At 50.5% G+C, this 24516-nt stretch overlaps 1 protein-coding gene across 2 annotated transcripts in view; it reads right to left on the bottom strand.

Moving 5' to 3' along the window:
• The window catches only part of SPIRE2 (spire type actin nucleation factor 2), a 34884-nt gene extending 27313 nt beyond the window's left edge, over window positions 1-7571 (bottom strand). For both annotated transcript variants that reach the window (XM_043599952.1, XM_043599953.1), the window contains exon 1: window positions 7219-7571. In XM_043599952.1, coding sequence (XP_043455887.1) covers window positions 7219-7489 — 271 coding nt within the window. In that variant the 5' untranslated portion in view covers window positions 7490-7571. The remainder of the gene's footprint in view (window positions 1-7218) is intronic.
• Window positions 7572-24516: the final 16945 nt, after the last annotated feature.

Below are 24516 nucleotides of genomic sequence, written 5' to 3'. Positions count from 1 at the left end.
GGTGTCCCAACACAGAGTGTGGCCTGGGGAAACCACACATGGTCGACTGGGGGTCACAGAGTGGGTCCTGGAACCAGCAGCAGCATCATGGGGAGCCTGCTGAAAATGCAGATCTTAGGGCCACCCCAGCCCCAGGCAGTATCGGGCTCATCAGGGTGAGACCTAGCAGTCTGAGGGTCTGTCACATCCACCGCTGGACTCAAGTGAGAACAGCCCCTGTAAAGCATTAGATGGAACATAATTCCAGAACCCGTGTTCTGATGTCACTGATGATGGAATCCAGGTGACAGAACAGTGACCATTCTACCCATGTGACTTTCCCCTCCTTGGTGGGCCGAATAATGGCCCCCAACCTGTCCACATTCCAATCCCCGGGACCTGTGGACGTGTTATGTTAAGTTGCAAGGGGACTGGGGTAGCATTTGGGAGTAAGGCTGCTAATCTGCTGACCTTAAGGCAAAGACATTATCCTGGACTTCTGGCTTCTCCGACTGTAACAGAATAAATTTGAGCTGTTTTGAGCAGTGAGCTTGTGTAACTTGTTTACAGCAGCCAAAGGAAACCCTTGTGCCCTGCTTGTAAACCGTTCTGCCTTCTCTCCTTTGCAGACCCAGATGCCCTCGACACCGAACAAGTGCGGTTTCCAGGCAGAGCTAAGACAGTGACAGGAGCCCCGGACTCCACGCATGCTGATTTGCCTAATTACTGGGCTGCCGTTTCCAGGCAAGTTTCCTCCTTGACTAGGTCCTCATTGGAGGTCAAACTCCCTCTGAGGAGTCAGACAGGATCGGAGCGAAACCCTGGCGCCTTCCTGCAGCTGATACTCACTGGCATATTTGTTCAAATGGCCACATCCCAGGACCAGACCAACCAAAACCACAATGCTTCCTTTGTGGGAGCCACTCACATTCTTCCGGCCCCCACAGGTCACCCCCTGGTGCCCAATTGAGAAGAGAGTTGATTCCATCACAGGGGACAGAGAGCCCCTTCTTTGTGAAGACCTGGGTGGTGGGGGTTGCAGTGGGGGTGACCAGGGCCCTGAAGGGGGCAGAGACCCTGGGGCTGTGTCTCATGAGCCAATCTCGAGGGTACACAGGGACCCCAAAGACACCTTGACAGCTTCAACCTCTCCTAAGAGCGCAGGGCAGAGGCTGCAAATGGCCAGTTAGGTACTGGGCCAGCCAAAGTGGCCACACGGGCTTCTCTTGGTCATCTGTGACAGCCAGCCCCAGGCTCACAGATGTCTGGACAGAGAGCACGGCTTATTGGGGGACGCCTTCCTGTGAGGTAATCTCTGCTCAGAGGTGAGACTGAATCAGGAATGAGATCTACAAACACCTGGCTCACACAGTCACACCCAGGCAGGTGTCCTTCCCAGCGCTCACACCCTCCCCAGGTAGAGGCCAGGAAGGTCACAGGGCACATGGACGATGTTTTACATCACCGAGAAATGCGCACGGGACCCTGACCAGGTGCGCTCTACAGAGCCCCTTCCTCTTCCAAACACTAGGACCCGAAATCCTGTGAAGGCACTCACGTGCACCTGGAGGGCTGCTGGGCGAGGTACAAACAGAGACAGGAGACTCACTGCCACTCCTGTGGCAGCCAGTGCTTTACGACACCAGGCACGTCCAAGGCTTAGCACAGCCCGTGAGGTGCAAATAAGAGTAACTCCCCAAGGCCAGGCCGCAGTCCTCACTCCCAGTCCTGCCCCACCCCTCCCCACTGGGTGACGAGATGGTTGCTTCGTGAACAAGTTTTCTCATCTGTGCGATGGGGATCAGAACAGCGTCAGGGGCGTAAACATGAGTGGGCCCAGCACATTCTTGCAAGAGCCTGAAAATGTCAGCCGCTGCCACCCTGGATTGTAAAGCAAAGTGCCCGCCTGCCCCTGGGTGGCTGGGCTTCATCTCCACACCGCGCCTTGCCTGGGTGACCCTCACAAAGCATAACCAAGGCACAAAGAGTCCCCAGATGCCAAGGGTCCTGTGTGATAGCAAGGGCGGGCAGCACAGACAGCACTGGTGGGAGAAGGAGCAGGACCTGAGAGTTTCAGCCAGAAATATTCTGACTGCGAGGAGACTTGCGACGAGGGAAGCAGGATCTCATCTTTCCAACCAGCTCTCACTGCTGCCCAGCATATCAGGGGACAACATCACTGGACACTCATCCACCTTCATCTGTGCAAATGCCATTTAAAAAAAATACTGGCAATGAGGCGCCTGGCAGGCTCAGTCGGTTCAGCGTCCGACTTTGGCTCAGGTCATGATCTCACAGTTCATGGGTTCAGGCCCCGAGTCGGGTTCTGTGCTGACAGCTCGGAGCCTGCTTGGATCCTCGGTCACCGTCTCTCTGCCCCTCCCCTATTCACACACACATACACACACACTCTCTCTCTTTCTCAAAAATAAACATTAAAAATAATAAATAATAAAAAAAAATACAGGCAAGCTAAAGAGAAGGTCCTCAGTCACTCAGGAGGCGACCTCCCAGTGAGGTCTATGGAGTCCAGCTTGAACACCTAAAGCCCACAGGACCAGGGGGCCTCCCAAACCAGCGGCCCAGAGCCAATCCTAGTGGCCACGGATCCCACCCCGTGGGAAAGGGAGAGGATGCACTGGGCCAGGAGACCGGAAGGAACACCCACAGCGGGGCCAGCAGGCCCCCGTACTTGTGCAGAGCACTCCAGAGACAACGAACGAGGGGGCATCTGTGTGTGTGTGTGTGTGTGTGTGTGTGTGTGTTGTCCCTGTGTGCACACACACTTCCCGGGCCCAGGGCTCTGTACTGGTGTTCCCTCACTCGTCCTCACCCCTCCCCAGCATGTGCTACCAGCACACCAGTTTATGGAGGAGGGGCGCACTGGTGATGGTGAGATGCCAAACTCAGCTGCTGCTCTCGCTGCCAGGCCGAGGTGGAAGAGAGAATTCCGAGCCCAAGGCACCTGGGGGGCTCGGTCAGTTGAGTGTCCGACTCTTGATTTCAGCGGGGTCTTGATCTCATGGTTCATGAGTTTGAGCCCCACATCAGGCTCTGTGCTGGCAGCGCAGAGCCGGCTCGGGATTCTTTCTCCCTCTCTCTCTGCCGCCCCCTCCCTGTTCACACTCCCTCTCTCTCACAAGAAATAAACAAACATTTCTGAAAAAAAAAAACAAAAAAACAAAAAAAGAATTCCAAGCCCCATAGAGCTCATGACACAGAACACCACCATCCAATGCACGACAGACTATCAATCGTTCCTGTGTTTGAACCTTGGGGCTGAAAATGAGATGAGTGGGAGGGCCCTGGGTCTGTGCAGTGGTGGCCACTCCGAGAGCCCTACCCTGGGGGCAGGTGCCAACGCCATGGGGGCCATGGGGGCAGCTGCCCTCCAGGCAGAAGAGGAAGGAACAAGAAGGGGCTGGAGAGGCAGATGGGGCCCGGTGGACAGGTCACGTGAGGCGCCCAAGCCGAAAAGTAGGGCCTGTGAAAAGTTTTAGTACCAAAACCGACAAGAAAAAAAAAAAATCAGAATAATAGGGCAGTGTGTACCTTAGCACCCACAGGAGGGGGAAGGTGGGAGGTGATGAGCTCACTCCCGTCTCAGACACACCTCTACCCACATTCATGTCCCACCTCTGCCTGCCCAAGAGAGTTATGGTGGACAGCCCGGTGCCTGGAGAAGTGTTTCCCGAGCAGGGGTAGGCCAGAAAGGCATCTTTCCATCGAGGTGACAGCCAAACACGGGGAAAGGAAGCAGTCACTCTCCTAGGGGGAAGTGCCCAGGACAGCATCAGGTGGACAAAAGCCACTAAAAGCATTTCAGGGTCACAGGATCACTGACCAAGCTGCACTTAGGGAATTAGCTGTGCCTCGGGGAACGGCTCCACACAGGCATTCACATCGATGCCTGACAGAGTTTCCTGCCTCAATTAAAAAAAAAAAAAGGAACCCTTTCTCCATCAAGAGGTTTTAATAATGGCCTCTTAAAAATAACTTCCCATGTGGGGCGCCTGGGTGGCTCAGTCAGTTAAGTAACCGACTGACTGACTGACTCGTTTCGACTCAGGTCATGATCCCATGCTGACAACTGGGAGCCTGCTTAGGATTCTCCCTGCCCCTCCCCCCCCCCACACCCGCTCAAATGTGCTCCCTCTCTCTCTCTCAAAATAAATAAAATAAACTTAAAAAAAAAATAACTTCACGTTAACACATTTTCCCCACTTAAAAAAAAAAGTACTCCAAGCAGTTATGAAGTCTTCAGACTAAAGGTTAGGATTCGTTTCCACTTCGCTGTTAGAGGCGAGATGTATGCTCATACATTAATCATTCCCCAAAATGTGGTGTTTTTTTTGCGGATTCCTTTAAAGTTCTTTTAAACACTTACTTAAGGCTAGATTTACCAGCACTTTGTACCGAGGGACCAGGTGAGGTAACATGAAAAGATGCTGATTTTCCCGACTGCTTTTTACAGCAAGAAATAAACACAAATCCTTCAGTGAATTCACCACTCAAGTGCCAGCGAAATGGTGGATTAGCCACCCCTGAGGGCAGTTGGTCTAAAGTTTCAGCTGATTCAAGAAAGCTCAACAAGACTGAAGAGAAAGTTCAGGGCAATCCACTCTCCCTTATCTTTACAGACCAGCACGTCATATCTCTTATCCACCTTTATGAGACACGTTTATGAGCGAAACCAAAGACTGCGTTGAATGGAAAATGGAACTGGGCTTCCTGATGTCCTGGGCTAGTAAGTCTCCACAGAGAGGCCAGGTGTGAGCCTGAAACCCCAGCCTGGATCTCTGGCCTGGTTGTGGGTGTAGAGGCAGCAGGAAGTAGGAGCTGACACATCCTGGGAACTGGAAGGAGCTCGGTGACTCCCAACAACGTTAGCCATCAAGGTGCATTTGGGAGGACCAATGAGAAACATGGCTTGACTCTCTCCCAGTTCTCACACAGAGCTGTACTTCTCTGTGAGGGCTGCGCTCTCTGCTAACCAGCTACCACTCTGTACCTCAGTTTTCCAGTCTTTAAAATCAGAGGGTCAGACCAGGCAGGCCCCTATAGTCCTGTCCCGCTCTGTGGTGCCAGGAGCCACATCTTGGGTTATACTCTTTTCTTATTAATTCTTTTAATGTTTATTTACTTTTTGAGAGAGAGAAAGAACGTGAGTGGGGGAGGGGCGGAGAGAGAGGGGGAGACAGAGGATCCAAAGACGGGCTCTGCACTGACAGCAGATATCCTGACGCAGGGCTCAAACCCATGAACCACGAACCATGAGATCATGACCTGAGCTGAAGGCACAGGCTTAACTGCTTAACCGACTGAGCCACCCAGGCACCCCATATATTGTTATCTCCAGGGATGGAGAGGGACACAGGGAGGAATCTATAGCTTCAGGAGAAAAGCTCTTTGTGAATATGCAGAGTCTAGCCGCGCCCCCCCCCCCCAACCCCCGCGGGAGGGCGGGGATAAGGCCATCCAGCAAGGGCAAGCCTCTCAGGCCCACCTACGGAGACCTTGCTCGCAAACATCAAGAGCTGGAGGCTGAATCCAAATCCTTCCTCTCTCTGTGCAGCTTTGGGGAAGCCTGAGCCTCAGCTTAACTGGTAAAATGGGAATAATACCATTTGAGTGTCTACTCACTGTTTTCACCTGTCAAATATCTTGGTGCTTTGTGTACAAAATACAGAAACTTGCAAATGTCTCATAGCAAAGGTGTAGAGGGAGGTAGGAGCAGGGCACAGGGCTGAGAAGGACCTTGGGAGAAATAGAGTGATGGTCGCAGGGCGGGTTCAACAGACCCTCCTGTGACCAGAGCAGCTATAGCTCCTATGCAGCTTTGTGCTGGTCCTTTCGCGTCCTCCATGAGGACTCGTGCAAACCATAGTCTCAGGACTAGAGAGGGCCCAGCTCTCCTCCAGCACACATAGCGGGCCTTTGTGTTTCCTACACAGTATTAGCTTTTGGGTTAATATCACCCAACATTCTAGGGGTGCCTGGGTGGCTCAGTCACTTGAGCGTCTGACTTCGGCTCAGGTCATGGTCTCCACAGTTCATGGGTTCAAGCCCACGTTGGGCTCTGTGCTCACAGCTCGGGGCCTGGAACCTGCTTTGGATTCTGTGTGTGTCTCTCTCTGTGCCCCTGCCCTGTTTGCGCGCTCTCTCTCTCAAAAATAAATAAACATTAAAAAAAAAATTTTTTTTAATCACCATATGCTCTAGACCAGTAGTACAGTTCTCCAGGGAAGAAAATACGTTATTTTTTTTCCTAAGAAAGAGGCTAAAAATCACTTAGATTCACTATTTTGAGTAGACTTCAAATATCTTTCAAGGGATTATTTGTTCTTGATGATTAAGAGCAGGAAAACCAAGCAGACTGCTCCCAAAATTTTACACACTCTTCTTGCTATTAAACCCAGGAAACTGGTAAATTCAGCAGATTCCAAAGAAGACACAGCTTCCTCCTTAGACCTTCACCTCCACGGAAAAAAGCTCCAGGAAGACATTCATTCGTTCCTTTCCAGCGTAAGGCATCTGCAGTCACCCATGCAACAAGGGTTCCACACCAGGAATCACTGGATGAAAAAGACTGAGGGCTACAGACCCCAAAGCAGAAGGAACCAGCGCCAGGTGGGGAGAGGTGGGGATAGGAGAGGCAGAATTGGGTCTATGGAAGGTACTCAACCATCAAAAGCCAAAATCCTTCTCCTGTGAGTTAAATACGCGAACCGCAGGCTGCCCACCGGCAACCAGAGGATGGTCGGCGGAGGGTTCTAGGAAAGGGAGGGGGTATCCCAACACCAGGTGAGAGAGAGAAGGATGGGGAAAAGCCGTCCAGCAAAGGAAGGGTGTGGAAGGGTACGAAAGGGGGCTCCTGCAGGGGTTCAGGACTCGGAGGGTGTGGAAGGGGGCGCCGTTCCAGAAAGGGAGGGTGCAGAGAGGGGGCTCCGGGTCCACGAGAAGGAAGGTGGGGACGGAGAGGGCTCGCACCCAGCAGAGGACGAGAAAGGACAGGAGAGGAGAGGTGAGAGGAGGAGAGAGAGGAGAGGAGAGGGGGGGAGAGGGGGGGAGAGGGGAGGAGAGGAGAAGAGAGGAGGGGAGAGGAGGAGAGGGCCGAGGAGAAGGGAGGGTCGCAGCCCATCCCCCCACACCCCGCGCGCGCGCTCCCCGGCCCCCACCCCCGCCCCCCGGAGCGACCCGCGCGCCCGGCCACACCCCCGCGCGCCCGCCGGCTCTCACCCGCGGCCCCTGGCTCCCGCCGCGCGCTGACCGAGCCGTCCCGGCGCAGGAGGATGTCTGCCGTGTCCCGGATGCGCCGCCCGCCGCCCGGCGCGCCCCGCAGCCCGCGGCAGCCCTGGAAGCACACGGCCCACGCCTGCTCCTCGTTGATGGGCTGTTCGTACGCCTTCAGCACCTCCTCCAGGGACAGCTCCCACGGCTCGGGCCGCCCCGCGCCCCCGGCCCGCTCCCCCGCGGCCGCGTCGCCGCTGGAGCTGCCGGCCCGGGCCATGGCCGCCCCATTATCGCCTCCTGCGCGCCCGGCCGGTTTCCATAACAGCCGCGCCGGGGCGGCCGACGCACCCGCCGAGCGCGGGGGGCGGGTCCCGCGCCGCCGGCCGCTGCTTTGTCATCCTCGGGCGGCCCCGCCCCGCGCAGCGGCCGCAGGTGAGGGCGGGGCCGGCGCGGGAGCGAGGGGGGAGGGGCGCCGGTCCGGTGGCGGTGGTGGGGGGGCGCAGGGCGCAGAGGGGAGGGGCGCGGTGTGGCGGGGGGGGGGGGAGGGGCGCGGCGTGGCGGGGGGGGAGGGGCGCGGCGTGGCGGGGCGGGGAGGGAAGCTGGGAAGGCTGCGCTCCCGGCCCTGGGGGGACCCGGCGGGCCAGGCGGAGTGGGGGAGGTGCGGGGTGGCTGGGCGCGCAGAGCCGGGGCCGGAGGGAGGCGCGCTTCCCAGGCTCTCTGACGCTTGTGTAAGGAGGCACCCGGTCCAAGACACTGCAGTGATTGGGGGCCTCGGCCACTATTGATGCTGGAATGCGGGAGACAGTGAAGAGGCATGTGAACCCCCACCCCGCACAAACACACATCCGACTTTGGTTCGGAGGAGCAAATGCCTGCAGTGGCCTCTGTGGGGGCCGGCTGGCAAGGTGACCTCAAGAGGTCACTTACTACAGAGCGATGTGAGCCAGGGAGACCCTGCGCTATGAAGTATTCGGACCCTTTGTACCAGGAGACCCAAGTCTGGATTAAATGCTCGAGTGTCTCTCTGAAAAATAAACAGAGGCGGAGCTCTCACTTGAAAGTTATCTGTGCCTGCATTCCAAGCCAGCTCACTCACGGGAGGGGCGGCACCCAGGCACACAGGTAACTTTACTCACGCAAATCCCGAGACCTCCTGAGCCATAGTTGTAACTGGGTCAGGATAGCAGGGCCCAAATGCAATTGGAAAATAGTTGGCCTTAAGGCGACTGGCCCCAAACCTGGGTCCCTGGGAAGAGGGGATCGCCACAGCAAGGTGGCAATTTCCACTTTGGGGAAAGGGGATGGGCACTTGGTGAGGGGTGTAGGCTGCCCCCTGGGGCCCTAATGTCACATCATCCCATCGGATGTATAATTTTCGAACAGAAAGGAATTTGATAAAGATGAATTGTGCCAAAAGTTTTTACATTCAACAGCTGGGCAACTTTCAGTTCACCAAGCTCACACAGCCAAAAATAACAGCATTGGTGCTTTGTGGAAGGAAAAGTAGAGACACGGGGTGGAGGAATGTCCTATCTCCTGAATAAATTGTGCAAAGAACCTAGGACTCAGGTTAATCTTCCTGTCTGGCCTTTGCTCGTTACCCCCCACCCCACCAACCATGGGTACAATAGGGTGAGCGAGAAATTTCACGGCTACTTTAGGACAGCAGTAGCAAGAAACCTTCAGGGAAGAGTCTTACTTAATGCACAAGCAGTAGCTTCTGCACAGTGGTTTAGGAAAGTTCCTGCCTCAAGTCACACAATGCCAGGTGTATGTGATCTGGAAACTCCTCTCCCAACACAGTGGGCCCAAATAAGGAGTGGTTTTTGCTTTCAGATTCCAGGGAAATAAAGACTTCCATTCACAACACCTCTGGTCATGTAGCTCTCACCACCAACTCTTCAGAAACCAGGGCCGTTGCTCCCACCACAGCCTGGCTGACCCCTCCCCTTCCAGGAGCCAGGGGCACCCTCAGGAGGGGCACCCTCAGGTGCAGTGAGTGGACAGAGCGGAAGGTGATAATCACTTTGATTGGAAGCCGGTTAGGTTGTAGCAAGACGTTCCTTCCCCGTTCTTCAAAGGGTCTCAGATTTCCCTAATTGACCACCTGGTTTTAGGATCTTATTTGATGAGCATGGGCCTTGCTAAGGGGCCTCATGTAGTGGACTCATACCTAGCTTACCAGTGGCCCTTGACTTCACCTGTGTGAGATGACAATACTCTTTCTGATCTGGCTCTGTTCTTTGAGGAGTCCCTGAGCACCTTCCAAGACGTTAGCCAGAAAGATTCAGAACAGGGATTTTACTGGGATTTTATAAAAGTTAGGTTCTAGGAGCACCTGGGTGGCTCAGTCAGTTAAGCGTCTGACTTTGGCTCAGGTCATGATCTCACGGTTCATGAGTCTGAGCCCCATGTGAGGCTCTGTGCTGAGCCTGGAGCCTGCTTCGGATTCTGTGTGTGTCTCTCTCTCTCTCTCTGCCCCTCCCCCACTAGCACTCTGTCTCTCTCTCAAATAAATAACATTTAAAAAAAAGTTAGGTTCTCTTTATCTTTTTTCCTTTTTTTTTTTGTTCTTAACCTATTCATTTATTTATTTTTAAGATTATTCTTTCCTAAGTAATCTCTTAAACTCACAACCCCAAGACCCAGAGTCACATGCTCTACTGACTGAGCCAACAAGGAGCTCCTTAAGTAATTTATTTTTATTTTTTTATTTTAAAAGTTAAAAAAAATTTTGGGGCGCCTGGGTGGCACAGTCGGTTAAGCGTCCGACTTCAGCCAGGTCACGATCTCGCGGTCCGTGAATTCAAGCCCCGCGTCGGGCTCTGGGCTGATGGCTCAGAGCCTGGAGCCTGTTTCCGATTCTGTGTCTCCCTCTCTCTCTGCCCCTCCCCCGTTCATGCTCTGTCTCTCTCTGTCCCAAAAATAAATAAAAAAAAAGTTGAAAAAAAATTTTTTTAATAAAAAATAAAAGTTAAAAAAAATTTTTTTTAATGTTTTATTTATTTTTGAGAGTGACAGTGGAGGAGGAGAGCGAGGGGAACAGAAGATCCAAAGCAGGCTCTGCACTGACAGCAGCAAGCCGGATGTGGGGCTCGAACTCACAAACTGCAAGATCATTACCTGAGTTGATACCATATGCTGAACCAACTGAGCCACTCAGGTGCTCCCCCCCCTTTTTTTAAATTTTTAATGTTTATTTATTTACTTTTGAGAGAGAAAGCACAAGTAGAGGAGGGACAGAGAGAGAGGGAGACACAGAATCCAAAGCAGCCTCCGGCTCTGAGCTGTCAGCACAGAGCCCAACGCGGGGCTTGAATTCACAAACTGTGAGATCACGACCTGAGCCGAAACCTAAGAAGATGCTGAACAGACTGAGCCCCCCAGATGCCGAAGTAATTTATTTTTAAATTATAAGATTTACAGTGCTTTGGCTATGCAAAATAGCATGATGGAAATCAAACCAAATCCATATGCCAAAAGAGTACTTATCTCTTGATGTTTCAAGCTTTGTCCCCTTAGCCGTGACCAAAATGAGGGACCAGAAGCATCAGTCAATTCTCTAGATGTTTGTAGAAACTACATCGTTTATTCTCCTAGGTCATTTATGCACGCAGCCTCCCAGAAAGTACCGGATGAGACGTAGATGTGGGCCTACAGTGAGGAGGAAGGCTGACATTGGCCTAAGGGTGCTGGCAGCAGTGAGAGGGATTCTAAGCATGTAGACAGGGTGCCCAAGAGCAGCTTCTAAGCCAGTAATAAGAAATGAGGCAGAATCCACTGGAAGAGAAACCTGATAAAATTTTCCTGTGGCTCTAGCAACTGGGCGCACCCGACTTCTCACCTGGTTGGTGGGAACTCTGGGTGCAGTGACAAGTTCTATCTGTTAGTCACAAGTCACAGTCAAGATAACCATGTCCTTCCTGTGGGGGAGTACCAAGCCCAGCCCATACTTTTTTTTTTTTTTAAGTTTAATTATTTATTTTTGAGAAAGAGAGAGAGAGAACACAAGCAGAGGGGAGCAGAGGGAGAATCTCAAGCAGGCTCTGCACTGACACATAGATCCAGATTTGGGGCTCCAGCTCACGAATCATGAGATCGTGACCTGAGCAGAAATTAAGAGTTGGACCCTTAACCAGATGAGCGACCCAGGCACTCCCCCAGCCCACACTTTTGATAAAAGGTAGTGAAGGGGCACCTGGGTGGCTCAGTCGGTGAAGCGTCCGACTTCAGCTCAGGTCATGATCTCGTGGTCTGTGAGTTCGAGCTCCGCGTCAGGCTCTGTGCTGACAGCTCGGAGTCTGGAGCCTGCTTCGGATTCTGCATCTCCCTCTCTTGGCTGCTGTGCTTGGGGACAGGATAGGAACACTGAGTGCATTGACCAACCACCAATGCTTGGAATTGGAGAGTTACTTATCAATTCATCACATTAGCAAAGATGCTCCCCAAATATTCACTCTATGGGGTAGGCTGTTCATGTTCACAACACTGGGGAGCACCAAGCATTCATGTCTTCTGCCTGGGAAGGACCAGTAGAAAACCCGCTGATGTCCCTCCCTGCCCCTTGTGAGCGAATAGTAGCACACAAGGAAACATGGTCTCTATAAATGGATGTGGTACAGGTGCTTGATGTGAGCAGGGAGCCCCACTGGTTATGCTGTTTTTAACCATGTGTTTGATGCTTTGCAGGGGCCTTATGTAGATCGTGCCCATACCATGGGAGTGCAGTTGGAGGGGTGGGTGGCTCACAACTGCAGTTAGCCATAGATCCAAAAGCTCTAAGAATTATACCTCTAAGGGGCCCCTGGATGACTCAGTCAGTTAAGTGTCTGATTCTTGATTTCGGCTCAGGGACTGAGCTCATGGTTCCTGAGTTTGAGCCCCGCATAGGGCTGCACGCTGGCAGTGTGGAGCCTCCTTGTGACTCTCAATCAATCTCTCTCTGTCTTTCTCTTTCCACCACTCCTCCCTGCCCCTTCCCCACTCACTCATGCTTGTGCTCTATCTCTCAAAATAAGAAAATAAACTTTAAAAATTTTTTGAAAAGGGGCACCTGAGTGGCTCAGTTGGTTCAGTGTCTGACTTTACCTCAGGTCATGATCTCATGGTTCCTGACTTTGAGCCCCACATCAGGTTCTCTGCTGTCAGTGTAGAGACCACTTAGGATCTCCTGTCTCCCTGTCTCTCTGCCCCTATCCCACTTGTACTCTCTCAAAAATAAACATTAAAAAAAACTAAAAAAAAAACAAAAAACACACCTCTGAGCATCTTGGCAGACACAGAAGCTACAGAGTCCTAATTTTAGGCTCCTGGGGTTCAAAAAGATAAGTTGGGGCTGGATTCCCATGTGCACTTGTGGATTACAGTTACATGATTCCAGGAGAGCAGTACAGGGCTCCGGGGTCCAGGGTGGCATCACGAGAGTGCTCTGCGTGTTCTGAGACAAAGTTCAGAGCGAGTCAAGTGCACGGGCAGTTCTATTCCCCTAGACACAGGGAGAACCGCTTCACCTGTGGCAAGTGAAGTGCAGAGTTTCTCTCTGCCCACACCTTACTCCACTTCCGATTGAAAAGCAGGTCAGCTTTCCCCCGAGGGACCCATACACAGGGCAGTGAGCACCCAGGCCCCCTGTGGCCGCAGTTCAGAGGCCCCTGAATGTCCCCTTTGTCATGCTCCTTGCAGCCAGGCAAGGCTCAGGGGTCTGGGAGGAAAAGCTGAAACTTGATAGGCAGTGGTTTTGTACGTTAGGTTTATTTTGGGATGATGATAAAGGCCATGAATCCCATGGGTGTCAGATAGAGCCCGGCTGTGCTTCATCTCTGAAAGGGAGCGCAGGACAGTCCCGAGGGAAGGACCCTGGGCCTGGGCGTTCCTTGAAGGCTAGTAGTTGTGAAGACACAGAGGCTAACGTGGCTGAGCCCGAACAGACGGAGAAAGCAGGAGGGAAAGGGAAGAGGAGGAAGAATGGGGACTAAAGTTCCAGAGCTAAGCCAAGATGACTGAGGAAACCCTAGGAGGTCATAGACAGCAGGCAGGGCCGTTCTGTGTGTCACAGGACAAGGAGAGGGGATCAGGGGTAAATACTTGACACTATTTGCTTCCCACCAAAGACATTCAAGGTCATTTACAAAGTTTGAATTTATTTATGTTATGAACAGGTAATGCAGGATGGTTAAAAATGAGTCCGGGACTTTCCAAATTATTACTCAAACACTAGCTGCTGTATGAACCTCTCTCTCTCTCTCTCTCTCTCTCTCTCATCACATCTTTCTCAGCCTGGAGTGAAGGAAATTTTACATCACAAGTGACAATTATCTTGATGATAGGATGAGCCTCAGATGCCTGTGTGGGGCCTGAACTCTGTAAGAATATAGAAATAACTGTGCAAATTGGTGTTGGCTAATTTGACAGGACTTGATGTGCAAAGATTGAGAAGTCTTCAACCACACACTGGCCCCAGGCAGTCACCGTGACTGATCTTTTATCGGTCCTTCCAGAAATGCCACACGCCTGCTGCAAACATACACATCCCCTTTTCACACAGAGAGAGGCACATCATACACCTTGTCCTGTGCTCTGCTTCTCCATTCATCGGTGTGGGGGGAGTGGTTGATATCAGTGTGTAAGGACCCTCTGCATCTGGCTGTGCAACTGCATATCCCTTCGTGGGGACGCCATAATCTCCCCATCCAGTTCCCTACTGGTGGGCACGTAGGATGTTCCCAGTCTTGAGTGAATAACCTTATACATAGCATGGGCTCCATGATGGCCAGGATTTTCTGGGCTTAATACTGCTGCTCCAAGTACCTCAGACACTGTGGGAGTACAGTTGACATTTATCCTTTTATATGTGTTCAGTACAGGGGTGCCTGGGTGGCGCAGTCAGTTAAGCGTCCGTCTTCAGCCAGGTCACGATCTCGCGGTCCGTGAGTTCGAGCCCCGCGTCAGGCTCTGGGCTGATGGCTCAGAGCCTGGAGCTTGTTTCCGATTCTGTGTCTCCCTCTCTCTCTCTGCCCCTCCCCCGTTCATGCTCTGTCTCTCTCTGTCCCAAAAATAAATAAATGTTGAAAAAAAAAATTATATGTGTTCAGTACAATTTTCTTTAATGTTTATTTATTTTGGAGAGACAGAGACAGAGCACGAGCGGGGGAGGAGCAGAGAGAGAAGGAAACACAGAATCTGAAGCAGGCTCCAGGCTCCAAGCTGTCAGCACAGAGCTCCATGTGGGGCTTGAACCCACGAACCTAGAGATCATGACCTGAGCTGAAGCAGACACTTAACTGACTGAGCCGCCCCTCTATGTGTTCACTCCAAATTCTAGGAAATGGACTTGCTGAATTGAAGGATATACACATTCAGAATTTTGATAAGTATTATTAAAGCAGCCCTCACGGAGGCTGTACCAGTTCCCCACTGGTAATGTTGGGCGGGGCCCGCTTGCCTAAGTTCACAGTGTATGATTACACTTTTGAATTTTTGACGGATGAAGAGTCGCTTAATTTCCATTTCTCTTATTAAAGTAAAGCTGAACAACAGATTCTTTTAAAAAATTATTCAATTCAACAAGTATTTATGTATCCATTTCTAAGTGCTAGACAGTGTTCTAACTGCTAAGGGTATAGCAGTGAATGAAGGGATACCTGTCATTGGATTTAGGACCCACCCTAGACAGTCCAGAATGATCTCATTTCAAGACCCTTCATTAGTTGCATCTGCAAAGACCCTATTTCCAAATAAGATCACATTTACAGATTTCAGGGTAGGACATGGACAGTTCTTTCCGGGGGCTGCCATAGAACCCTATAGGGAGCAAAACTGCCGGGACCTTAGCACGGATCAAGGCTGTGCTACCAAACCGTAGTAGTAATTATTACATTACATACCACCGTGTGCTGAAGGGAAAAGAGAGAGAGAGAGAGAAGAAATAAAGAAAAGCTAATTCTTCTAAAGAATTTCCTGAGTTGGGGCCCCTGGGTGGCTCGGACGACCGAGCGTCCAACTCGTGGTTTTGGCTCAGGTCACGCTCTCACGGTTCATGGGATCTGGCCCCATGTTCGAGCTGACGGCATGGAGCCTGCTTGGGATTCTGTCTCCCTCTCTCTCTGTCCCTCCCTGCTCATGCTCTCTCTCTCTCTCTCAAAATAAACTTAGAAAAAAGATAATTTTCTGAGTAAAGCAATAAAAGATGATGTGATCAAGACAACCCTTGAATCCATTAAATAAACATACTTTTATTTCTTTTTTTCTTCAATTTTTTATTAAAATTCTAGTTAGTTAACACACAGTGCAATATTGGTTTCAGAAGTAGAATTCTGTGGCTTATCACTTATGTAGAACACCCAGTGCCCATCCCAGCAAGTGCCCTCCTTAATGCCCATCACCCACCCATATATATATATATATATATATACATATGTATGTATGTGTATATATATATGTATATATATATATATACACACACACACATACACACGTATGTGTATATATATATATATATATATATATATCACATTTTCTTTATCCATTCATCAGTCATTAGACATTTGGGCTCATTCCATAGTTTGCCTATTGCAGATAATGCTGCTATAAATATGGGGGTGCATGTAACCCCTCAAACCTGTATTTTTTTTAATCCTTTGGGTAAATACCTAGTAGTGCAGTTGCTGGAACATAGGGTAGTTCTATTTTTAACTTTTTGAGGAACGTCCACACTGTTCTCCGGAGCGGCTGCACCAGATTGCATTCCCACCAACTGTGCAGATTATTCCCCTTTTCTCCACATCCTCGCCCACACCTGTTGTTTCCTGTGTTGTTAATTTTAGCCATTCTGACAGGTGTGAGGTGGTATTTCATTGTAGTTTTGATTTCTATTTCCCTGATGAGAGTGATGTTGAGCATCTTTTCATGCCCCTGTTAGCCATCTGGATGTCTTCTTTGGAAAAATGTCTATTCATGTCTTCTGCCCATTTCTTAGTTGGATTATTTGTTTTTTAGGAATAGGTTTTGGATAATAACCCTTTATCAGAAATGTCATTTGCAGGGGCGCCTGGGTGGCTCAGTCGGTTAAATGTCCGACTTCAGCTCAGGCCATGATCTCGCAATTTGTGAGTTTGAGCTCTGCATCGGGCTTTGCGCTGACAGCTCAGAGCCTGGAGCCTGCTCCGGATTCTGTGTCTCCCCTTATCTCTGCCCCTCCCATGCTCATGCTCTGTCTCTCTCTGTTTCTCAATAATAAATAAACTTTTAAAAAATTTTTAAAAAAGAAATGTCATTCGCAAATATCTTCTCCCATTCCATAGGCTGTCTTTTAGTTTTGTTGATTGTTTCCATTGCTGTGCAGAAGCTTTTTATCTTGATGAGATCCCAGTACATTTCTGCTTTCATTTCCCTTGCGTCCTGCAACATGTCTAGCAAGAAGTTGCTGTGGCTGAGGTCAAAGAGGTTGCTGGCTGTGTTCTCCTCTAGGATTTTGATGGTTTCCTGTAAAAAACATAGTTTTAATATTCTGTATCCTAGAATCCCAGGATTTCATAAAGGAGCTTTCAACCCCCTGACTACGGAGCTAGCAGTGAAATCGCTGGGTTTAGCACATAGCACTTCTACGGTACTCTTGAATCTTCACTTGGTAAGGACCCCATAAGGCCAAAAAATAAAAAGCAAATGATAATGTATGTGTGGTCTTGACCCAGCAATTTTGCTATGTGAAATTTGTCCCGAGGCAATAAAGATAATTCTGCAGTCCTTAAAGGTGCAAGGGAAAGCCGTGGACAAGGACTTATCTGCTCAGCCACAGACAACATCCTGAAGCAATTAGAAAGGATTTAAGGGGGCGCCTTGGTGGCTTAGACTCTCGATTTCGGCTCAGGGCATGATTGATGTGGGGAAACAGAAGGAAATGTGCAGAAGGAAATGGCAGGTAAAATTAAATTTCCTTGTAACCTGCAGCCCATTGGCAAATATTTGAGACAGGCAGAGTATAACATTTCTCCAGGAACTGTCTACTGTCTTGATGTTAACGCTTTGCTAGAGGGGAAAACAACCTTCCCTTGACAATTAGCTAGGCCTCCAGTGTCCTGTGATTCTTCTTTAGTATGTGAAAATCCCTTTGGAAACTTTCCCTTGCCTTTACCTCCCCAAACTCCCAAGTATATGATCAGTCACTCCTCACAATCCCAGGGCAGCTCTTTTTTTTTTGGAGAGAGAGAGAGAGACAGAGCATGAGCGGGGGAGGGGCAGAGAGAGAGAGGGAGACATAGAATCTGAAGCAGCCTCCAGGCTCTGAGCTGTCAGCACAGAGCCCTATGTGGGGCTCGAACCCACAAACCGTGAGATCGTGACCTCAGCTGAAGTCGGACACTTAACCGACTGAGCCCCCCAGAGGCCCCGCCAGTGCAGCTCTTTCCGCCCGTAGGTCCTGTTCCAGTGCTTTAATAAAATCACCTTTTTGCATCAAAGACGGCTCATGAATTATTTCTTGGTTATCAGCTCTGGTCCCCCACCATTTCAAAACCCCTTCAGTGACCTCACAGTTTGTGAGCTTGAGCCCCGCATTAGGCTCTACGCTGACGGTGCGGAGTCTGCTTGGGATTCTCTCTCTCCCTCTCCCTCTCTCAAAATATAAATAGATAAACTTAAAAAATCTATTGAAAAGGTATTTACCAAGGAGAAACCTGAAAGATGCACAGTGAAATATTAATAGTGTTTGTCTTGGGTATGATTGTGGGCAAGTCGGTGTTTCTTGGCCCCTTTAATATTATTTGTCAATGCACGTGTGTCTACTATTATAATTGTGGGGGAACGTCCTTTCCATGTTGGAAATGAATATCTCGCATCTTCCTATGCTGTGCCTGAGAAGCAGTGAGTGTGATGAGGTTTTGGAGTGATGGTGGGGTTCAGAGCTGACGGCCAAGAAAGAATTCTGGAAGGCGTCTTTGGTGCAAAAAGGTGATTTTATTAAAGCAGCGGGACGGGACCCGTGGGCAGAAGCAGCTGTGCTCTAAGTGTGAGGGGTGAATGTTTATATATTATGGAGTTGGGGGAGATAAAGGCAAGAGGAATTTCCCAAAGGGATTTTTCACATGTTAAAGGAGATTCACAAGATGTGGGAGGCCTAGGGGCGCCTGGGTGGCGCAGTCGGTTAAGTGTCTGACTTCAGCCAGGTCACGATCTCGCGGTCTGTGAGTTCGATCCCCACGTCAGGCTCTGGGCTGATGGCTCAGAGCCTGGAGCCTGCTTCTGATTCTGTGTCTCCCTCTCTCTCTCTGCCCCTCCCCCATTCATGCTCTCTCTCTCTCTCTCTCTCTGTCCCAAAAATAAATAAAAGTTGAAAAAAAAATTAAAAAAAAAAAGATGTGGGAGGCCTAGCTATTATCAAGCTAAGGTTGTTTTCCCTCTACAAGGCATTAACATCACGACAGGAGGGGGTTTCTGGGGAGGTGTTTTACCTGTATTTGCCTGAAATATTTGTCAATGGGCTGCAGGTAATAAAGAATTTTCACCTGCCATTTCCTTCTTACCTTTGTTCCCACATCGCTATGGAGGGGCGGGTGATATTAGGGCTCCAGGAAACTGAATCTATAGGTTTCTGGATTAGGCTATGGATAAGATTGCCCCTCTCCTGTAACCTGCCAAGACGTACGTAAACTGAAGGGGACTCCTGTCCTGCGGGACTGTGATCTCAGTCAACATTTGATTTTCCCTCCTCTCATGTGTTCTTGGTCAGCCTGAGTGTCCCAGGAATGTGACACACACCCCACCTGGTGATGGGGGGGTTGGTGCTGTCAGCTTGTACTTTGCCCTCAGCTTGCCTTATGCTCCCTCATCAGTGTGAGTGGTAGGGGTCCACCCGCATCCTTCCTTAGAGACCAATCCTTTTGGAAAGCGCACGCGGAAGCTCGTGTGGGCCATGGAGGTGAGGAAACACCCCCGTGCCCTAGTGGAAGGAGCGTTCTGGGTGACAGGAGGTGTCCTCACTTGCATGTCCCCTCAGCAGGTCTCAGCCGGGCCTCAGCTCCAGACTGAGTACTAACGGGCACTCTGGAGCGTGGACACAGCACTCCGGACTTGCACACACGAGGGCCGAGTGAGCAGACGGTAACAGAACTGTGGCGTCTCTCAGGCCAGCTTTTCAAATGGAGAAACTGAGCCTGAAGGTCTTCTTTGGTCCGTTTTCATTCTTGAGAGGTCCGGGAACTTACAGGAGAGGTGCTTATGAATTCTGCTTCCCCCTCGGCTTCCTGATGAAAAGAGTCCATCGCAGCGCCAAACACCTTTGGCCAGCTTTTCCTGCAACCCGACAACCCTAATGATAGGAATGTAGAATATTGGTGTCCTCGCGGGGAACTGGGGGTGGGCACTGGCCCCGCACAAGGCTTACCTGCACAGATGTAGGCACACGGGACCTGACTCAGGCAAGCCTCAGGCCACAACGTGAGGACAGACAGCCGAGGCCTGGGGTTGGCACATGCTCAGTGTTTCTGAGCACAGCCCCCGACGGGTGGGTGCTGTTTCCAGGAGCTGGTAATTTGCATAAAGCTCTTTTAAAACTTCAGCTGCCTAGAGCAATTTTTTTAGTGATTTCCAAGAGCATGGATTTGTTGTGTTTACATTTTGGAATTTGACAAGCATTAGGAAAACACGAATAAGTCTGATTTTATTCTAATTAAAATAATCAGGGGCACCTGGGGGGCTCAGTCAGTTAAGCATCTGACTTTTGATTTCACCTCAGGTCATGATCTCACCAGCCCCGATGACAGCACAGAGCCCGCTTGGGGTTCTCTCTGTCTCTCTCTCTTTCTCTCTCAAAATCAATAAATGAACTAAAAAAAAAAAATAATCCAGGGCTCCATCCCTGTCAGCAGCTTGGGGAAATTAACAGAGCAAAGCTTTTCTAGGACTGACTCATGGCCAAGTGGAAATGATGTTCCCCCAATTTAATAAACTCCCCCTTCAAATAACCTAAAGGGTGCTTAAAACGGACAGCTCTTGTTGTGGTCTAGGGTCTGTCAGAGGCATGGCCAGGGTGGAGGTGGGAAGGGGCCCAGCTACATGGGACGGGCTTCCTGACGGGGCACCAGCTCTTCCCCCCAGGCTGTCTTAGGGTCTTCCCTGAGAATGAGTCTTTGCTTTTTGTGAACCAGTCTGTTCTCTGCACTTTCTAGCCATTATGATGCACACCATCACACTTGGCCTACAGAGTGCAGAGGGTCTGGCAGAACCCCTTGTGGGGACTCTGTGGGTTCTGATTTCCTATTCCTGACCCACGCACCCAAGGCCCTGTTTTGTGTGTCTAAGTTGTTGTGCTAAGTGAGACCCGAGCAGTCAGCATGGCCCATGGGCAGATGGATAGTTCAAAGCAGGCTTCACTTTGAGGCAAAGAAGGTACACTTGCCAGAGGAGGGTGGCCCTTGTGGAGCGCAGACACCTCTAGTGCTCCTGAGGCTGCTGGGGGTGGGGTGGGAGTGGACCACCTAATGGCCTCTCCTGCCCCCCAGGGCTTGGAGGAGTATCCCCAGGGCACTTGCTTTTGTGGATTCTTGTGCGGTGAAAGCCTTTTGGTCGTATCCCATCTGGATACGGGGCTGGACACGGGGTTCAGGATCTGTAAGAGACTCGGTCTTGTTCCCAGTGTTTCCTGGCACCTTGGGCAATGTCAAGGAGACACTCATCTTCACATTCTTTCTTCTGTTCTGGGCCATTTCCATATAGACATTGTCATGAAAAGAGGCAGGGTCTCCGTATGCTGGACAGAAGTGCCAGGAAAAGGTGAGAAATCCAGGCATTGAGGACGCAAGGCAGATGCAGGAGGGAGGGAGCCAGCCTAGTTTGGGTTCTCTTTCTCAGGGATATCTCTTTCTCCCAATGCCTTGTCTTTGGGAAGGCAGAGGCTGGGGAGGAGGAATTATGTGGAGCGCAAACCCAGGAGGCTCTTCTCCCCCTTCCATTAGAGGGCTGTAGCCCCACCTGCCCATGTCTCCAGTTTAAGAGCTTAGGTTTGGGGATCAGACAGACCTGAGTTCTTTTCCTGTCTTTGCCATGTATTAGCTGTGTGTCCTTGGGCAAATCCCTTAACCTGCGAATGCCTGTTTCCTGTCTGTAAGTTGGAATGATATTCACGCCCCCTGCTCCTATGATAGATCATGTGTAAAGGACTTTATCAATGATCTGTGGCTCTGTAAGAAACCATCGCAAGACCTTAGTGGCTTAAAGTAACAGTGGTTTCCTTAGCCCATCATTCCTCTAGTGAGCCTCACTCCCACTCCTACATCACTGGCGTTTTGCTGGCAGCTGGACAGCCTGCGATGGCCTCATTCCCAGGTTCTGGTGTTGGACCGGCTGCCCGCCAGGGACTGGGACTGTTGTTGGCTGGGCCCCCACCTTTCTTCCACGTAGCCTCATCCTCAGGTAGGCTGGCTCGGGTGTGTTCCTTGGGGAGCTCAGCGTTCCAAACTCTAAAGCACAAGCTCTTCTCAAGGTTCTGTTTGTATCATGTTACTCACGTCTCATTGGCTGTCCAGACCAAAGAGATGGAAATAGACTCCACCTCTCGACGGTGGGGGAGAACTTGCGGCCATATCTTGCAGCCCACTGCCCGGCTTGTGTCGCCCCCCCGTGGGGTTTTGTGGGCATTTATCTCAGGGTGAGCAGTCCAGATCTGGGTTGGGCCTGCCAGCAGTTCCGCAGAGGGTCATAGCCTGCACACAGATTTGAAAGTGTGCCCTTTCCAGAAGTTTGGAAGACAATCCAGGAGTTGACAGCGGGGCGCTCTTCGAGGGCCTCCTGCATCACAAGAGGGCTCCATGGCTGACAGGGTGATATTGTGTGAAAACCTGGATGTTGAGCCTCAGCTGAAAGGTGATTCAGCTCTTCTAACCCTTTGGGAGAGGACAGAAAATACATATTGGTCTCTCCCTGCTGGTCCTGGCACGGAGCTCCTGAAACTCTTGTAAATTCCTAAGTGATAACAGTTGGAGCACCTTTTGTTCTGATGGGGTAACTTAGGTGGGCTCCTTGCGTGGCTCGGCTGGTCACCAGAAAGACCAAGTAATGATTAGAGAAGCTTGTAATTTTCAGCTTGGTCCCCATCTTCTAGTGAGGGAAAAGGGGCTGGAAATGGAGCTAATGATCAGTCACACCTTCATGATGATTTTACTTCTGTAAAATCCCAAAAGTACAGTGTTGGGAGAGTTTCCAGGTTGGCGAACACAACAGTTGGAGGGAAACGTACCCCAATTCCATGAGGACAGATGGCCTGTGTTTGGGATTCCCCTGGACCTCACCCTGTGTAGCGGTTCATCTCACCTGTACCCTTTCTCACAGCGTTTAATGATCTGGTAACTGTGTTTACCTGACTTCTATGAGCCACTCTAGCAAATTAATCAAACCTGAGGAGGGGGTCGTGGGAACCCCGGATTTGTTGACAGAAGTTGTGGGAAATCTGGGAACCTACCGTTGGAAGTGGCATCTGAAGTGGGCGGTAAGCTGATAAGACCGAGCCCTTCACCTGTGGGATCTGATACTGTCCCCATAAATAGTGTCAGAATTTATTTGAATTGTAGTATACCCAGTTGGTGTCACAGTGAATTGCTTAGGGGAAAAATGCCCACACATTTGGGGGCCAGACCTGTCAGAAGTAGAGGAGATACTCAGGAGGAAACGTTACGTAGGAGGGAAGAACCCGGTTTTAATACTCAGGACAACCAAGTTGGTTTTTAGTTCACCCTTCAGAAGTCAGGGCTCAGGATACCCTCAAAGCACTTTTCACTTATGTTTGTTTTATCATATATGCATAAACATGATTATATGGTAAAGTTTGTTTAAACAAATCTGTAAGTGCTCTTTCAATTCGAGGTGTTAAGAGAATCTTGTGTTATTGTTTGGCCCTTCCACAGTACATCCTAAACAGAAACGAGCCAAGCATCACTGTATACTCCCTCTGCCTCTTATTCACCAGTGTGACAGCCCTATGGCCCTCAGTCCACTGCTGGTCCCCCGGCCCCACGTTGTGTGCAAACCAGGCTCCGAGGCCTCATTTCTTTTTTTTTTTTAATTTTTTTTTTCAACGTTTATTTATCCTTGGGACAGAAAGAGACAGAGCATGAACGGGGGAGGGGCAGAGAGAGAGGGAGACACAGAATCGGAAACAGGCTCTAGGCTCTGAGCCATCAGCCCAGAGCCCGACGCGGGGCTCGCACTCACGGACCGCGAGACCTGGCTGAAGTCAGACGCTTAACCGACTGCGCCACCCAGGCGCCCCTCCGAGGCCTCATTTCTAACCTTAAGCTGCCATAGGTTTAACTGAAAAAAAAAATCTATTTGTAATCTTTATGAGATGGTCACAAGAGGAGACCGAAGAGGCTCAGGAAAAAACAAATTGCATTATATTCACAGGTCCTAGACACTGGAGGAATGGCAGGCTGTGAAAGGCCACACGAGGCAGCTCCAAGTTGGCTAGGAGACAGATAGTAAGGCTGGTTTTGATAGAGATCAAGGTCTTTATCAGAGTTTTCCCATGAAAGTTAAGGCTGAGCAGGGTAAACCGCTACGATTGGCTAGTTTGAATAGTTTTTGGTGGGCTGTGGGCTACAGCGGTGGTAGCTGCCCGGCAGCTGGCCAGAGTATGATGAAGGTAGCACACTATAGCCTCCTAGGATTGAGGCCAGACGGAGGAGGTGTGGCTCTGAATTGGACAGTTTCTTAACAACGGCAGGCTCCTGTGGGGCCCGGGGGGGGGGGGGGGGGCGCAGTCTCTCCCTAGCCAGAAAGGCTTTTAAATTTTTTTTTTCAACTTTTATTTATTTTTGGGACAGAGAGACACAGAGCATGACCGGGGGAGGGGCAGAGAGAGAGGGAGACACAGAATCGGAAACAGGCTCCAGGCTCCGAGCCATCAGCCCAGCGCCCGACGCGGGGCTCGAACTCACGGACCGCAAGATCGTGACCTGGCCGAAGTCGGACGCTTAACCGACTGCGCCACCCAGGTGCCCCCAGAAAGGCTTTTAAAATCCCAAAACATCAGAACTTACAGAAAATAAATTATATAAATTATCAGGTGTGTGTGTGTGTGTATATTTATTTATCCAGGAAATACTAGACAGCCATGAAAACAAGTTAACTACAGCTAAGCACAACATCCATGAATATCAGGTAAGAGCATCGAGGGAAAGCCACCGCAGCGACGCAGTGCGATTCCGCGCCCCACGGGACCTGCTTTCTTCGAGGTTTTAACACCTGCGACCCATTCGCATGGGCACCTGCGGCCACTTAGATTTAAATTAAAGTCAAATAGAAGTTAACAATGAGGGC

Source organism: Prionailurus bengalensis, chromosome E2 (assembly GCF_016509475.1).
Source record: "Prionailurus bengalensis isolate Pbe53 chromosome E2, Fcat_Pben_1.1_paternal_pri, whole genome shotgun sequence".
In the NCBI taxonomy this organism is placed as follows: Eukaryota; Metazoa; Chordata; class Mammalia; order Carnivora; family Felidae; genus Prionailurus; species Prionailurus bengalensis.
Note: the sequence above shows the minus strand (reverse complement) of the source record. Positions and strands in the feature narration are given on the sequence as shown.